General features: G+C 39.9%; 1 protein-coding gene across 2 annotated transcripts in view; it reads left to right on the forward strand.

Annotated features, from left to right (window-relative positions):
* LOC104589528 (uncharacterized) overlaps positions 1 to 17557 on the forward strand; it is an 83840-nt gene extending 66283 nt beyond the window's left edge. The window contains exons 6-8 of one of the 2 annotated variants that reach the window (XR_016082467.1): positions 15877 to 16173; positions 16973 to 17227; positions 17354 to 17557. Coding sequence is in view for 1 of the 2 variants with exons in the window: in XM_010247875.3 (XP_010246177.1) it covers positions 15877 to 16173; positions 16973 to 17127 (452 nt within the window). In the remaining variant the exon portion in view is untranslated. Of the gene's footprint in view, positions 1 to 15876; positions 16174 to 16972 lie in introns of both variants that reach the window. The other variant, XM_010247875.3, reaches the window with a different exon arrangement.
* The last annotated feature ends 206 nt before the right edge of the window (positions 17558 to 17763 follow it).

Below are 17763 nucleotides of genomic sequence, written 5' to 3' on the forward strand. Positions count from 1 at the left end.
TTTTTAATTAAATCTTTAATTCAAGAAAATAATCTGAAATTAAAGAACTGATAAAAGAAAAAAAGAATCAGTCAATCCAGGGCTGTTCGTACAATCCATCATGCAAAACAGAGGTTAGATCACAGAATGCAGTTTCATAAACTGCAAATCGCAGGTAGAGAATGTCCCATCTGCGAAATCTCCTTCCTTGCGCCGCCATCTTCGATCCAAAAATAAAATAAATTGAAAACCTAATTTCTATTATAATTACATCAGATCGAATACCTAATACATTGAGTCTAAAATTAAAAAAAAATTATTTACAGACCAAATGTAATGAATAAATCAAGAAACTGCAATTCTTGCAGGTTCCCTGCGCAAACCAAGAATTCGATCTCCTCTTGTACGAACAGCCCATAAATTAAGAAAATCATAAAGAACTATTTTAAACAATAATCAGATTTATAAAAAATTAATTTCAGATTATTCGCCCATTAATTTTGGGAACAAATTTCCCAAAACCCATATCTGCGCAAATCGGGTAGAACACCTTCTGCTCATTTGCGCAGGTTCAGATCTGAATTAAATTGATTCAAGATTTGAACCATGGCTCTGATACCACTGGAGGGATGGGATATCCATCACATGGACGCCCAAGTCTTGCAGAATGGATAGGGCGAATTGCAAAAATTTCTCCCATCTTTGCAGGGAATCGAATTCCCTATATTTAGAAAAACATGTTTTTCAAGGATCAATTTTGAATCAAGAACCAAACCATATCTGAACCAAAAGGAGTAGGAGGGAGGATGTACCTGATACAGAGAAGCAATATCTCCCAATGGAGGTGTTCACGCCCAAGAAAGGATCCAAAATCTGCTCCCACTGAAGATGGCGCAGTGCAGGATGGAACAAAATCAGCAATGTTCTTCCAAAAGAACTTGACCCTTCGCAAGAATCAACTGGACGGCTTGTGAGTACAGCTCCAACCAATCTTTTTCCAAAAGATTGGAATCAAGATCAGATCTTTATTTCTCCCAAGAACTGGAGATCGAACTGAAGGTGATGGCGGCGGCAGGAAGGAGGCGGCAAGAGAGAATTCGCAGGGTGCAGAAATCTCTCTTGTGATTTTTAGCTCTGAAGAAAATTGAACATGAACTACTAACTGTTGCCGCCCCTTTCTTCTTTCATAATCTTAAAGGGATCAGCTCCTAATCCCATTAGGAGTTGCTAATCCAAATCATATTTGGATTATAAGTCCCTTTAAGTGATAAGGGATAACCCTTATCTTATCTGCAGATCAGATCAGCCATCTCCTAATCTAATTAGGAGGCTTCCAGATCTAAATCTCATTTAGATCTTGGACTCTCTAAGTGGATAGGGTCTAGGCCCAATCCTATCAGCTGATCCATCTCAGAATTCGCCCCCTTTAATTGACTGATCAAATCAGCCTAGTTCGAAATGGGCTTAAGGCCCATTTATGGTTATCTACTCACTTAGCCTTCTAAATTGCTGCCCAGTTGGGCTTCCTTGTATGGCGTTGGACCCAAACATTGATCTACACATCAGCCACATGGGTTCAGCCTAGCCTTTGTTACAAGGCCTGGCCGAATACACTGTTATGTACAGTGCACCCCCTGAAACCCATCTTATGGGCCCAATACTTACCCTAAGTGGTCCCTGGGCCAAGCCACCTTGTAACACCCAGGGACTTGTGGGTAGATGCAAGATTAGCCCATCAGGTATTATCCTCAATGGTCTTACACTTAACCTCTCAGCCCATAATGATCAAACACTGCCCGACAAGGGAGGACCTCTCCCTCGACTGCAAGGAACAGTGTTGCACTCTCCGCTTACATGCATCCCGGGAATTAAAACCTTTTGCAAATCATTTCGAAACCATAACATATATATATTTATATATATATATATATATATCTTTATATAAATATATTTTGCAAAACAAAATCTCAACAATTGAAATCGGTTGCCGGCAGTCTTGGTTTCCATCAGAGAGAGTGCATCCCCGATCATTACCTTTGTCCGACAATGGGGCTGATCCTGTCACTATGATCACCCACTCAGATGAATTCTCGGACTGTCCCAACATACCCAGGTTTTGACCCCACTAAGGATCTCACTGATTGGTACATCAAAGACAGTCCAATCCAACACCTAGTGTAGTATCATAATCGAGTCTAGAGGTGTAACTTTCCAGTTTTGCCCATCTATCTTTAAGGTCCAGTGCAATATTGGAAATCTGGTCCGGTTCAAAGGTTCTATTAATCCGACACTGCATGTGCTTCGGGTCTCACCCTGGTAGCTGAGACAAGCCACCCCAACAGTTGGCCGCACACCAGTGTCAGCCTTGGCAGGATAAATCTCCCCAGACTTACCCAATGGCTGTGAACATTCTAAACTAACACAAGTGTCATTAAGTGTCCAGTTTAAGGGTATTACACAGAAACACACCACAGGAACATGAATCAAATGTGTACTTTATTCATTTACAATAAATTCATAATGTACATAATTCTGATTGAAGCTAAGGGCATACAACTGTCTAACATTTACTACCCTTGCTAAGTCTGGTACAACTTGTTTAGTTTCCAGTTTTAACCATTCACCATAGGTAATTGATTCTGGGGCTTCAGATCATATGATTGGATCGTCAGATCTTTTTGAGTCCTTGTCTCCACCCCCACTACATAGACTGTTACCTTGGTTGATGGCACTTCTTCTACCAGTAATGGTACTAGTAATGTTTCCCTTGGTTCTGATATTATTCTTAATTCTGTTTTTTACATCTCTAAGTTTCCCTTTATTCTCTTGTTTGTAAGTAAACGTACTAACTCGCTAAACTGTTCAATTACCTTCTTTCCATCCTATTGTGTTTTTCAGGGTCTTATGACAAGGAAGATGCTTGGTGGAGATCGTGAAGTTGGAGGGCTGTACTACTTGGATGTCGATGGTCCACCGAGAGCTCTTCACTCATCTCTTACTCCTCTCCAATGTCATTTCTATTTGAGTCATCCTTCACTTCGGATTTTGAAGAAGTTAGTCCCTAATTTGGCATCAGTGTCTCAGTTGGATTGTAAAACATGTCAACTTAGCAAGCATCATAAAGTCACTTTTATTCCTAGGGAAGATAATAGAGTCCAGAGTCATTTTGATCTTGTCCACTCAAATGTTTGGGGTCTTAGTCGTGTGTCGTCTTACAATGGATTTCGATATTTTGTAATCTTTATTGATGATCATTCAAGAATGACATGGATATTTTTAATGAAAGAATGTTTAGAATTGTTCTCTGTTTTCCTTTCTTTCCATGCTGAAATTCAAAATCAGTTTGGTGTTTGTATTAAAGTCTTTCGTTTTGACACTCACAACATTATACATTAATCTTCTTGTTCCCACACTCCTCGACAAAATGGTGAGTTGGAACAGAAGAAGTGACACACTATTGAGACTACTCGTGTCTTATTACTCCAAATGTTTGTTCCTAAAACCTATTGGAGTGAAGTTGTTCTTCATGTTTCTTGATCAATTGTACTCTCCATTTTCTATTTTGATTCTTTCAAAAGTCCCCTTTCTCTCTTCCTCTGTGTGTTTTTGGCTGTATTTGTTTTGTCCATCGCTTGGGCCTGCAACATGATAAACTTGAGTCCCAAGCAATTCAGTGTATCTTTCTAGGCTACTCTTGCACAAAAAAGGGGTACAAATGTTATGATTCTATCCTCCATAAGTCGTTTGTTGTTCCTGATGTCACCATCTTTGAGAGTCTTCCTTATTTTTCTGGACGGGTCTTTGTCTGCTTCAGGTAATGTTTTTATCCTTCTTCCCACTATTGAGGAGCCCAATTGACCATCAATTCATAGAGTGTACATTAGACGTGCTTGAGAGCTTGCGCCATTTTCTACACCAGCAAAAACTTTATCTTTTGTCCCTCCACTAGCATCAGAACCATCGATAGACCTTCCACCGTTAGATCTTGATCTTTCCATTGTTGTACGTAAGGGCAAACGTACTTGTACTGGCCATCCCATCTCTCGTTATTGTTCTCTTGTTCGTTTATCTACTACCCTTCAGAAATTTGTCTCTTCTGTCTTTTGTATCTATCACTAGGTTTGTTCAAGAAGCTCTTGCCTCACCTGATTGGAAGAAAGCAATGGATGATGAATTTCATGCTCTCTACTCTAACCATACATGGGACCTTACCTTTTTATTCCCAAGCAGTTGGCAATAGGTGGGTGTATACAATTTAACACAAACAAGATGGTAGCATTGAGAGACTCAAAGCCCAACTGGTGTCAAAAGGCTATACATAGACCTATGGTGTTGATTACTCTGATACCTTTTCTCCAGTGGCTAAGTTGTCATCTTACGGGTTATTATTTCTCTTGTTGTCCACTTTGGTTGGCCCTTGTACTAGTTTGATGCAAAGAATGCTGTCTTTAATGGTGATCTTCAAGAGGAGGTATACATGAAGCAACCTCTTGGGTATGTTTCTTAGGGGGAGGTTGGTTCAGTAGTGTTGATCATTGTGGGCCTGGTTTGGTAGGTTCAATAGTGTTGTACAGGAGTTTGGTCCAAGCAATGTGGAGTTGATCATTCAATCTTCAGTAGTGATACCACATCTGGGAAGATCATTTAGGTAGTGTTTGTTGATGACACAGTCATCACTAGTAGTGATGTTAGTGGAATTGATGATTTGAAACAATTTTTGCAACATTTTTAAACCAAGGATTTAGGATCCTTGAAGTATTTTCTTGGTATTGAAGTAGCCCACTCGAAGTGGGGAATCCCTTTGTCACAACGCAAGTATGTCTTGGATTTATTGGATTAGACCAGTCTACTAGGGGCTAAACCAGTTGAAACTTGTATAGATCCTAATGTGAAAACGGCTGATAGTTAGGGGAAGCCATTCAATGATCCTAGAAGGTATAGGAGATTAGTTGTCAAATTGATTTATCTCACCATCACCTGTCCTGATATCTCCTTCAGTGTAGGGGTTCTGAGTCAGTTCATGTAGAACCCCATAGTCATTGACTAGGAAGGTGTTGTAAGTTGAGATACTTAAAAGGTGCTCTAGGCCGAGGGTTACTATACAAGAAAGAGGGAGAATTAACCTTAGAGGGATATTTCGATGCAGATTGGGTAGGTTCCTCAATGTGTAGAAGGGCTTTTACAAGGTACTGTAGCTTTTTGTGTAGTTGCTAGGAGTAGTGCTGAAGCTGAGTATAGTGCAATGACCCACACCACTTGTGAGTTGATATGGCCGAAACATCTCCTTCAAGAGATAGGTATTTTTATAGGGAACCCTGTCAAGTTATTTTGTGATCAAGTTGCTACTCATATTGTTGGCTATTGTTGAGATATGTATGGAATTCAGTTTTACTCACATTGTCATCATGAGGAACATATTGTGGAGTATTGTTGTCTATTAAAGAAATCAGGAAGTTATGCCAACCGGGTCACCTATCCAGATGATGATATATTACAGTCCCAACCGTAGACAGTTGCTACAAACAATCAGCCAGAAGGGGAGCCAATGGCTATTTCTAAGGAAGAGTATAATCAGTTGGTTGCAACCTCATCTTTGTCCACTGCTACTCTTGCCCAATCATCATGTATTGGCTCCACTTGCCTTCTTACCTCATCACCTTCATGGGACATTGACTCAGCAGCTGATCACATGTCAGGTACTTCATCTATTTTTTCTCAATTAACTTCTTTGTCTTCTTATGTCCAACATGTCACTCTTGCTAATGGATATAAATCTCCAATATCTGGCATAGGTTATATGAACCCAACATCCCAACTATCTTTATCAATTGATCTTCATGTTCCTCACCTTCCTTCAAATCTTATGTCTGTGAGTAAGTCTACAAAATCACTAAATTGTTTTGTTACCTTTTATCCTTCTTATTGTGTGTTTTAGGACTTAAAAACGAAGAGGCAGATTGGTGGAGTTGGATCTGGTGGTCTATAGTATTTGCAAGGTGGCTTAGGACTTACTACCTATTGAAGGCATTTTTTTTAATCCAAATATATTAATAATTTAATAACCCAAATAAATGGGTTGGCTAGTTTGCTAGCCAAATCATCAAAACTATAAAAAAGTATCTCGTATGGGATTGCCTTTCTTTAAGTGGGAGGGACAGGTGTCCTTCACGTAGGAGGAGGTAGTTACATAACTACCTCACTCCCTATTTAGGCTCCTTAAGGGGAAGCTAGAGGAGGGGAGACACTCTTTGGGGAAAATTATCTCAAGAGATCCTTAAGAAAAGCAAAGATAAAGAGAGAAGAAAAGAGAAGTGCTCAAGGGAAGGCAGGGAAGGAAAAGTCTCACTAATACAGGTAGAAAAAGGAAAGTCCTCTCTGTGAATACTTCTAGTATATGTCTTCTGCTATGTATCCTTCTTTCTCTCTCTTTTATTTAAACTTTGGAGAAAGGAAATAGAGGGAAATAAACCATCTACAACCAAGTGCCTCTACTTGGTTGATTATGGTCCCTCTTCTGAGACAAAGTTAGGGATTAAACCATCTACAGTCTAATTCTCAAGGATGGTTATGGTTCCCTTCAAATGAAAATGAAGAGCAGAGGGATAAAAACTGTCTACAATCAAATGTTCAGTTTGATTGCCTACGATTCCCTTTTTGTATGCAAAAATCCAAGGATTAAGGTTGTTTACAGTCAGAATTTCATCTGATTGACTATATAGCTTATTGTAAAGAAAGGAGTGAGAAGGGAATTTTCTTTGTATCAAAAAGAAAAGAGAAATGTATTGTTGTATAGTTTCTCAATTGTATTTTCTTTTTCCTTCTTCTCATTCTTGTACACTTGATGTAAAAGAAATGCAAATGAATAGTTCTTTATAAGTACCCTATTGTTATTTTCTTTTGTTCTATGCATTCATTTCTCCAAGTCAGAATCAAAAGGTGTTCTCTACTTTCTTGTGGAGATGTAATTAAGGGGAACAATCCGTATGATTCCCTGAATGGGCCTTACCCAAAATAATAAGAAATCAATCACTTGATTGAGTGAATTATGTTGCACGAGAATTTATTAAAATTTTCACACCAACATTGCCTTACAGTCTTCTCCTGGTATGTCTCCTTTTCAACTTCATTCCTGGCTAAGTCATCCTTCATTTTAGAGTTTTCATGTCATGGTTCCTTTGCTTCTGTTCGACACAAGTTTTGAGTGTGATGCGTGTTAGCTTAGCAAGCATCATCGGGTTGTTTTTCCTCTTTGAGCTATGAATTGTGTTTATACCTTTTGGGGTCCGTGTCCTATAGTGTGTTTTTGGGGTTCAAGTATTTTGTTACTTTTGTGGATGATTTTTTAGGAGTTACCTGGTTATATTTGTTAAAGGAGAGGCCTGAATTCAAGTCTTTCTTTACAGAAATAAAAACCTAGTTTGGCTCTATTATTTGTGTTATGCAATCTGACAATGCTAAAGAATACATGTCTTCACCATTTACTGAATTTTACAATGAGCATGGAATCATACATCAAACATCTTGTGTTGATACACTATAACAGAATGGTGTGGTTGAACCCAAAAACTGCCATCTACTAGAAGTTGCACAAGCCCTTCTTATCCAGATTAATGTGCCAAAGGTTTATTGGAGTGATGTTCTTATCGCTTGTAACCTCATTAATAGAATACCCTCATCAATTTTGAAAATAAGATGCCTCATTCTATCTTGTTTCCTAATGCTCCCTTATTTGCTTTAGCACCTTCTATTTTCGGATGTGTTTGCCTATCTTTTTGATTGTCAATGTAACAAGTTTGAACCCCATATAGTTGAGTGTCTTTTTGGGATATTCAAAGACTTAGAAAGGGTACAAGTGTAATAGTCCTCCTTGTCATCACTTTGTTAGTGCTAAAGTTACCTTTCATGAGTTTACTCCATATTTCTCATTTACCGATCCGCATCCTTCTCCACTGGGTGATTCTCTTCCTCTTCCTGTCTCGTTTTCTAACTTTTCCACATATTGAGGTAGACTACCACTTTGTTAGAGAAAAGACTCAAAGTGGTTATATTGACATACCATTTGTGAGGACATGGGACCTATTAGCTAATTTATAAACCAAGGCCCTACATCATCCTCATATTGATTTTATGACTAACAAGATGGGTCTATTTGATATATATGATATATATTCACCAATTTGAGGGGGAGTGTTAAAAGAATAGTCTTTCTGGGTGTATCGGCAGTAGGATAAAGGAGTCTTTATCTTATTTTATGGACACTCCTGCCCACTATTTATCATAAATAGGGGCATATGTGTAATTCAGCATTATTTTATTATTAATATAATGGTCAGTCGACTGCTTAGGGTGGATTAAGACAATCTAATCATTCTCTAAACAGATCGACAATTTCTTTCTTCTCTCTTTTCTCTCTTCTCATCTTGAAGTTGTATATAGAATCCTAAAGTATCCTAAGGGATCACCTGGAATGGGGATTATTTAAAGAGGATATGGTCATTTGATTGTGTTTGTGTTTACAGGTGTTGATTGGATTGATCACCAATAGTTAAGATGTCAACAACGGGGTATTATATGTTTTTATGTGGCAATTTTATTTCCTGGAAGAGCAAGAAACAAAATGTTGTGGCTAAATCAAGTGTAGAAGTTGAGTATAGAGACACGAGTTGCATTTCTATCTATTTGAAGGTCTCTTACAATGGCTTGCTTTGGAGTCTGCTTTGCCAATACTGGAGGCCTGCAAAATGCTTCTGTTTGACTTAAAATACTCGTACCCTAGATGATCGGGATTTCTGACCAAGATGCCATCAAATCTCAATATTTTGTAGCAGTAGTATTTTGAGTAGGGAGTGCTTATCAAAAAAGAAAAAAAAAATTGTGAGTAGGGAGTGAAGGTTCAACACTAGGGGGGATGCTTTAGGACTGCAAAATCTAGGGAAGGTTTCTTTACATACTGGTATTAGAAATACCTTTGAATTCCATCGTGACTAGCATCCAAGAACAAGGGTGAGGAACTACTCCTTAGGGCTTTAAAAGAAGCCTATTCGTTGTAAATGAACTCTCCTGTTTCTTCCCATTTACTCCACATCACTGATGAATATTGGACTTCCAATACATCTTTTCTAGTTCTCCAAATTGATAATCTCTCCAATAGGCAATATCGTAATATATGTTCAATGGATCCTGAGTTATGTTGTCTTGTCACTTAAAGATGGGAGATCCATCATATGGATGGCCGAACCCTATAAGAAGGTTGGGCGAAATTTCAAAAATTTCTTTACTCCCATCTGGGAATCCTATTCCCAATTTATAAAACGGCATTTTCAAGGTTTGTTCTTGTAACCAAACCGGACCAAATTTGAAACCAAATTAAGGGAGGGATATACCTTGTTTCTATTGTAGCTACAGTAGTCCGAACCAGTAAGGAGAAGAAGAAAGAGAAGGAGAAGAAGAAGAAGAAGAGAAGAAGAAGAAGATGAAAGAACTGTCGAACCTAATAGCTAAACCCTATCAGTCGACCTTATAATAGTGATTAGGCTTCTAATTAAATGTACAAGGACTAAACTGCCCCTACTTAAGTATGGGACAGAGAACCTCTAATAAGACTGCCACATAAGCTCATAACTTAACCAAGGTGAGTTGACTAATCTACCCTTATTCGGCTAACTCTAACACTCCCCCTCAAGCTGGAGAATATATGTTATATAATCCCAGCTTGTTACATATATAGTTCACTCTCCCTGAGCTTAAGGCTTTTGTAAACAAATTTGTCCACTGATCACCTGAGCTTACATGTTCTGTGCTTATCTCTCCAGTAAGAACCTTCTCCCTCACAAAGTGGCAATCAATCTCTATGTGCTTTGTTCTCTCATGAAAAACAGGGTTGGATGAGATATGGAGCGCAACTTGATTGTCACAGTACAACTTCATAGGTTTATCCATGTGGAACCCGATTTCTTGTAGGAGATTCCTCAACCACACTAATATGTAGTGTGTGCCATGGCTCTGTACTCGGCTTCAGCACTGCTTCTAGCCACAACCGTCTGCTTTTTACTCTTCCACGCCACAAAATTTCCTCCAAGAAATGTGCAGTAACCTGTAGTAGATCTTCTATCAGACACAGAGTCCGCCCAATCTGCATCCGTGTATCCAACTACTTCAAGTTTTCCTCCTGGTTTATACAATAGCCCACGGCCCGGAGCTCCCTTCAAATATCTTACAATTCTAAAAACTGCATCCCAGTGAGATATACGAGAGTTCTGCATAAATTGGCTCACCACACTGACTGCAAAGGAGATTTCTGGTCTCGTGATAGTCAAATAGTTCAGCTTCCCCACTAGTCGTCTATACCTTCCAGGATCATCAAATATTTCCCCTGTATCACTGCTCAACTTAACATTTGGTTCCATAGGAGTCAGCCAGTTTTGCACCTAACAGTCCTGTTTCGTCCAATAGATCGAGAACATATTTTCTTTGGCACAGGTTTACACCTTGTCTAGCAACTTCTATACCCAAGAAATACTTCAATGTCCCAAGGTCTTTTGTTTGAAAATGATTTTGCAGAAAGACCTTGAGTTTGTCGATCCCCAATTTGTCACTACTAGTTATGACAATATCATCCACATAGACCACTAATAAAATCTTTCCAGCTTTTGAGTCATAGCTGAACACTGAGTGATCAACCTGGCATTGTTTCATTCCAAAATTCTTCACCACTTCACTAAACTTCCCGAACCAAGCACAAGGCGATTGTTTCAACCCATAAATTGCCTTTTTCAGTCTGCACCTTACCAGCCTCCCCCTGAGCAACAAACCCAGGTGGTTGCTCCATATATACCTCCTCTATATGGTCACCATGAAGGAAGGCATTTTTTATGTCAAGTTGAAATAAGGGCCAATCATACATAACTGCCAGGGAAATTAACACACGGACAGAGCTAATCTTAGCCACTGGAGAGAAGGTCTCCATATAGTCCACTCCATACAACTGTGAATACCCTTTAGCAACAAGTTTGGCTTTCAGACGCTCCACACTACCATCTAGCAAGTATTTAACAGTATACACCCATTTACAACCCACAACATGCTTACTAGGAGGAAGAGTAGTGAGCTTCCACGTGTGAGTATGCTGAAGAGCAAAGAGTTCCTCCTCCATTGCCTGCCTCCACCCAGGTGAACTAAGAGCCTCTTGGACATTGTTAGGTATGTAAATAGATGACAATAGTGAAACAAACTGGCGATGAGGCGGAAAGGCGAGATACTGAAACAAAATTGGAAATGGGATGGAGAGTAGAACTACGTTTACCTTTCCGTAAGGCATGGGTAGGTCAAGTCTTGAAGGTTCAGCAACAGGAGCAACGACAGGATCCGCGGACAAGGTAGAAGTTGGAGGGGCCGGTGTCGTTCGACGTGTATACACTTGCCGAATTGGTGGTCATTCAGTAGGGATCTGCACTGGATGAGGTGACGAGTTAACTCCAATAGGAACACCTAGAACGGGATCACTGACCGGAAGAGGAAGAGGAAGTAAAGGTGGAGACGAAGATGCTTCAGTTCCTGAGAAGAAGGGAACAGACTCAAAAAAGGTGACATCAGGACAGACATAGCACTTCCGAGTAATGGGATTGTAACACTTGTACCATTTTTGAGTCCGAGAGTAGCCAAGAAATACACACTTAATGGAGCGTGCATCCAACTTGTCTATTCCATGACTCAGATTGTGAACAAAGCACACACAGCCAAAGATACGAGGTGTTAATGGAAAGGGAGACAAGGTGGGGAACAAGATAGAGAAGGGAGACCGACCATGAAGAATAAAGGAGGGCATCCGATTAATGAGGAAACACGCAGTAAGTACAGCATCACTCCAAAACCGTTTAGGAACATTCATATGATGAAGAATAGACCGAGCTGTTTCAAGGAGATGACGGTTCTTCTGTTCAGCCACCCCATTTTGTTGAGGAGTGGATGCACAAGAAGTTTGATGAATGATGCCATGCTGTTCTAAATACCGTTGAAGGGAAGTTAGAAAATATTCACGACCATTATCTGAACGAAGAAATTTGATTGGAACACCAAATTGTGTACGTATTTCAGCATGGAATTTTTGAAAAATGAAAAATAATTCACTCCTTTCTTTCATTAAATAAATCCATGTCATTCTTGAACAATCATCAATAAAAGTGACAAAATACTTGTAACCATTATAAGACTCTATTTTGATCGGGCGCCCCAAACATCTGAATGAACCAAAGCAAAAGGACTCAACATACGACTTTCAACTCTAGGACTGAAGGGAACACGACGATGTTTCCCAAACTGACACGACTCACATTGTAACACTGACAAATGACTCAAAGATGGAACTAGTATCTTGAGTGCCTTGAGAGAAGGATGTCCCAGTCGACAATGCCACTGTAGAGGAGTGAGTGAAGTCTGAAGATCATAACAGAAATTTACGGAATGTCCTTCCCTCCCACAGTGGGTACACTTCCTTGTAGAGCTGCCTTTTTCTTTGCCACGGCCTCTCCCTGAGTCACGACCACCACCACGGCCAAATATGGAACCACCACGACCTCCTCGGGAGGCATGTCCTCCCCCTTTTGTACCACATCCACCTCCTCTGGCTGTCACAAAAGCTGATCTATCAGACTGTGTGGGATTCTCTGTTTGTCCCAAAGAAATCCTACAAAGCCGAGCAAACACTTCCTCAAGTGTAGGAAGGGTAGAGCCCCCCAATATTTGGGCCCTAACTGGTTCATACTCTGATTTCAACCCCACTAAGAACCTTGTGACATCTAGTTGTTCCCTCTGTTGTTGCTGAACCTTAACATCTGGAGTGAGAGGATGATAGACATTGAGTTCATTTCTAAGGTTCTTCATACTGGTATAGTACTCTTCTAGGGTTTTATTTCCTTGTTGCAGACCAAAGTACTCCTGATAGAGCTGATATACCCTTGTAGTATTTATCTTGCCCAGAATACAGCTTCTTGGCATGTTCCCATATGTCCTTAGCTGTATCTAAGAACATGAAGTTGGCACTTATTTTGGGTTCCATACTGTTCCATAGCCATGTCATGATTTGAGCATCCTCCTGTTCCCAATCATCAAACCCTGGAGAGTCAGACGGTGGTTTATCTTCTTTCACATGCTTCACTTTTCTCTTTGCCTTGAGAAAAACTTCCACCGACTTGGCCCATGGAACATAGTTCTCACCATTCAGTTTAATTGAGGTCATTTGTACACCTAGATAGTCAGAGGAAACCACCACACTAGGTTTCTGATCACTACAGCCATCTCCCATTGCTGCCATGATACTCTTTCAATGCTGCCTCTAATCTGAATTCCCAATCACCAACTAAGTGCTGCTGTCAAGAGTTTGATGTTCCAGAACCTACAGCAGTCCCTAAACACAATGATAGATACACACGCCTTTGTTCTTATCCACACCACTACTGATTTCACAAAAAAAAAAAAAAACACAGACTATACCGACATTAATTCAGCACTTACTAACCACATGCAAGCTCTCTTACAACTACTCAACAGAGTTTGTGCATCACAAGCACCACCACACAGCCATAGCTGTCACACACAATACAGACCTGCTTTAACGCTTTTAAGAGGGCACCACAAGACCAACAAAAACTCAACTAGTACCATTGCATTACACCTTGCACCATTCGGCCGCCTACAGTAGCAGCCCTTACACCATTTGGTCACTGTAAACACAGCCTATTCTTGGAATTTTTTCAAGAACCAGGGCAACAACCAACCTAGTTCTTTAGGTTCTGATCAGTCCTCTCAACTTCTTGAAGATTTTCAACCCAGAAATACCAACAGCACACAGAGGAGAGATAACCAACCTTCGTTTGAGAGCTTCAGCCAACCATTCACTGCTGAAGTTGTTTTCTTAGGAAAGGAGGTTCTGTGCACGAGAAAAAAGAAGAGCTGTGATGTTTCAGGCCTGGGACGAACCACTTTTCTCCATTGACAGCCCAGAGAAGAAAAGGAGAGAACTAAAGCACGAACTGAAGTTGTCACGAACTGAAGTTGTCACGCTCTGATACCATGTTTCTACTATAGCTACAGTAGTCCGAACCAGTAAGGAGAAGAAGAAAGAGGAGAAGAAGAAGAAGAAGAGAAGAAGAAGAAGACGAAAGAACTGTCGAACCTAATAGCTAAACCCTATCAGTCGACCTCTTAATAGTGATTAGGCTTCTAATTAAATGTACAAGGACTAAACTGCCCCTACTTAAGTATGGAACAGAGAACCTCTAATAAGACTGCCACATAAGCTCATAACTTAACCAAAGTGAGTTGACTAATTTACCCTTATTCGGCTAACTCTAACATACCTGATACGAAATCCACGCAAGAATGCTCCTCCCAACGTAGGTGTTCACGCCCAAAGAGAGTACCAAATCCTCCAGCCACTGAAGATGACACAGCTTAGGATGAGGCAGGATCAGCAGATGGTTCTTCACCAAGAACTAGTGATTCTTCAGCAAGAATCAAGTGGGACAGTGAGCACAGCTTCTAGATTGTTTCTTCTGGCAAGAAACAATATCAAGATCGAATCTTGATCCAATCAAAGAACTGGAGATCGAACAGGGTAGGGCGGCAAGAGCAGGAAGAAAAAGAACAGAAGGCAAGATCAGTCTAACTGTGTTGTCTTCTCTCTGTATTCAGTGAGTGTGTTTTGAAGGTCCACCCTGCTCTCTTATTTATAGCCTTAAAGAGACATTTTCCTAATCTCATTAGGAGTTTCCTAATCCAAATCTTTTATTTGGATATGGACTCTTTAAGTGGATAAGGATAATCCCTTATCTTATCTGCTGTCCCAACATACCCAGGTTTTGACCCCCTATGTGGGTCTCACTGATTGGTATATCAAAGACATCCCAATCCGACACCTAGTGCAGTATCATAATTGAGTTTAGGGGTCAGGTGTAACATTCCAGTTTTGCCCATCTATCTCCAAGGTCCAGGACAACACTGAAATTTTGGTCTGGTTTAGGGTTTCAAGAAAACCCACACTACATGTACCTCAGGTCTCATCCTGGTAGCTAAGACAAGCCACCCCAACCAACTTGGCAGTACACCAGTGTCAGCCTTGGCGGGATAAATCTCCCCAGATCTATCCAACGGCTGTGAAGGTTCTAAACTAACACAAGTCTCTTATGTGTCCAGTTTAAGGGTATTACACAGAAACACACCATAATAACATGAATCAAATATGTACTTTATTCATTTACAATAAATGTCATAATGTACATCATGCTGATTGGAGCTAAGGGCATACACTGTCTAACAACATGATGCATGCATAAGAGAATCATTTTCGGTACTTCCTTTCTAGCAGAACACTTGTCAGTGCACCCACAAATTGCCTCACATGATGAGAGCCTCGGATGATTGTTTAATGCTGACTATGCTCTTTTTAAAATAGTTCTTGATTCCTGAGAGTCCCAATCAGTTGCTTAAATGTTGTCATATTGATTTTACATATTTTAGTAGGGAAATTTCTAATTAGGAGGAAGAAGAATAAAATCTGGTTGATTTCCATGTGCCATTCTATATTATAAACGGTAGATGTAGCTACACTCCTACTCGAATTTTCTAGGGACTCGACTTGGTTTGCTCTACTTTAACCTTGTTTAGACAACACAGGACTGGGAATTTCACCCTTGATGTAGGGATTGAGATGAAGTATTGGGCCCTAGACACAATCTGGGTCCAATCAAGAAGTATATTTGCTGGGCTTTGCCCCTTGATTATCCAAATTACATCCCTAGAGTGCTCTTGATTGCTAAATTTGCCACTATGCTTTTTATGTCTCGTCAACCTTAAGGATAAAGCTTCTCTATGAGAGTTAAAATTTGTGATCCATTATTTCAGGTGATTCATATAACCGTGGGGAGAGGATAGACAGTTCTAAGTTTGGGGCTGATCCCGGTTTGCCCAGTGAAGCTGAATTTTCTGAGGTAGCAGCAGGTAAAGCGACTAAGTCCACTCCTGCCTACCGATGTAAAAAGTGCAGGAGAGTTGTTGCATTGCAAGATAATGTTGTGGATCACACTCCTGGCGAGGATGAGACATATTTTGGATGGCAAAAGGAGAAAAGTGGCGATCCTTATAACAGGTCGTATGAGTGCTCATCTATCTTTGTTGAGCCCTTGCGATGGATGACCACAGGTATAATGCATCTGACTTTCTTATAGGTCTGACTTATCTAAACAAGGTATAATTCACCTTGTTTTTCTTTTTATTTTGTTTCCATTAAGGGTGCTTAAATAAAGTCTATTCATAATTCAATAGCTAAGACATTAGGAAAGGGGCTAAAAATGATAATGGTTACTGATTTAAATGATGGGTAAATTGTTTATCGTAAATCTTACCATAGATTCTTATTGTGTTTGTCAAGAATTTTAGGGTGATACTTGCAGTTTACTAGACAATGTTTCTTACTTGTACATTGTACCCTTTACCACAATTCATTTCCATAATGGTGGGGGGAGATAATGTTCAATGGGAAAAGAAATCAAATCCCTAATTTTCCTGGTGCTTCACTTGGAAAGAAAACCTGAATACTTGAGAAATGAGTTTTGCTAGATATGAATTGCCAGGATCAACCTTTGCTGAAAATGATTTACCTAAAATTAGGAATGTTTTGAAAATGTTTTTTTTTCCTCTGGGCAGCCAGTTTACATGAAACCAAATGCCTTTAGTAATTTCTCCAAAAATTATTCATTTTCCTTGCATTTTAGGAGCAGCCAAATGGAGCCTTAAGGAAAAAGTAAAGCAGTTTAAATGATTTTGCACATCTTCATCTTCAATGGAAAGAAGTTTGATCATTTTATGAATTATGAGCTACAATCATGTCCAAAATCTTCTCAAATGATCTGTGTAACTCAATTAATGTCATTGCATATGAACAACTTATTTGTGTCTGTTGGATTGATGCATTACTGACAGTCTTCTCCTACTTGTCCAGTTGAAGAGGGTGGATTGGAAGGCAAACTGTCCTGTGTTCATTGCGACACTCGATTGGGGTACTTCAACTGGTCAGGCATCCAATGCAGCTGTGGTAGCTGGATCACTCCTGCCTTTCAGCTCCACAAAAGTCAGCTTGACATTAGTACTATGTAATGTGCATTGATGCTCCACTTGTGGCTTGACACTCGTAAAGATCTCCTGCGACTGGAGTTGTGGATACCACCCTAGCTCCCATGGACTAGGATAAGGAAAGGTGCAAAAGCGTTGAAAACGTTAGTAGCAAAAGTTTCCTAATAAAAATTGAATACTTTAATCACATTGTATACAATTTATGGGTGGCTTTATAGACAAGCTTTCTTGAGCTTTGCCTGGTGTACAGTTCTAGGCTTTGGAGCTTCGATAGAAGTTGTAGATGGAGCGGTTCAATCTTGTCGCAGTCATATTTGCAATATGCGTGGTGTTCAATAATTGATTGCGTATTCATCATTTTCTCAGGGAAGACTTCGCATTGAAACTGGGAATAATTCTGATGCCAGTATGTCTCAATGTATTTATTCATTAAAATATATTTAAGACATTGTTTGAACCATGGGCCAGTCGGATTGCACGCAGGAGGTTTGACCGTTTGATCCCGCACCTTCATTTTCGGGGGAACGAGTGATCATCTCAGCTACTGGGTCATCGGCACATTAGCTTTTCTGCTCATGTTGTTTCCTTGGCTTTTACTGGTGTCTAAATTTTTAGTATATCTATTGAGTCTCCCCCAAGGTTCAAAATATCCATATTCCA

Source organism: Nelumbo nucifera, chromosome 2 (genome assembly GCF_055504915.1).
Source record: "Nelumbo nucifera cultivar China Antique chromosome 2, China Antique-T2T, whole genome shotgun sequence".
NCBI classification, from domain to species: domain Eukaryota; kingdom Viridiplantae; phylum Streptophyta; class Magnoliopsida; order Proteales; family Nelumbonaceae; genus Nelumbo; species Nelumbo nucifera.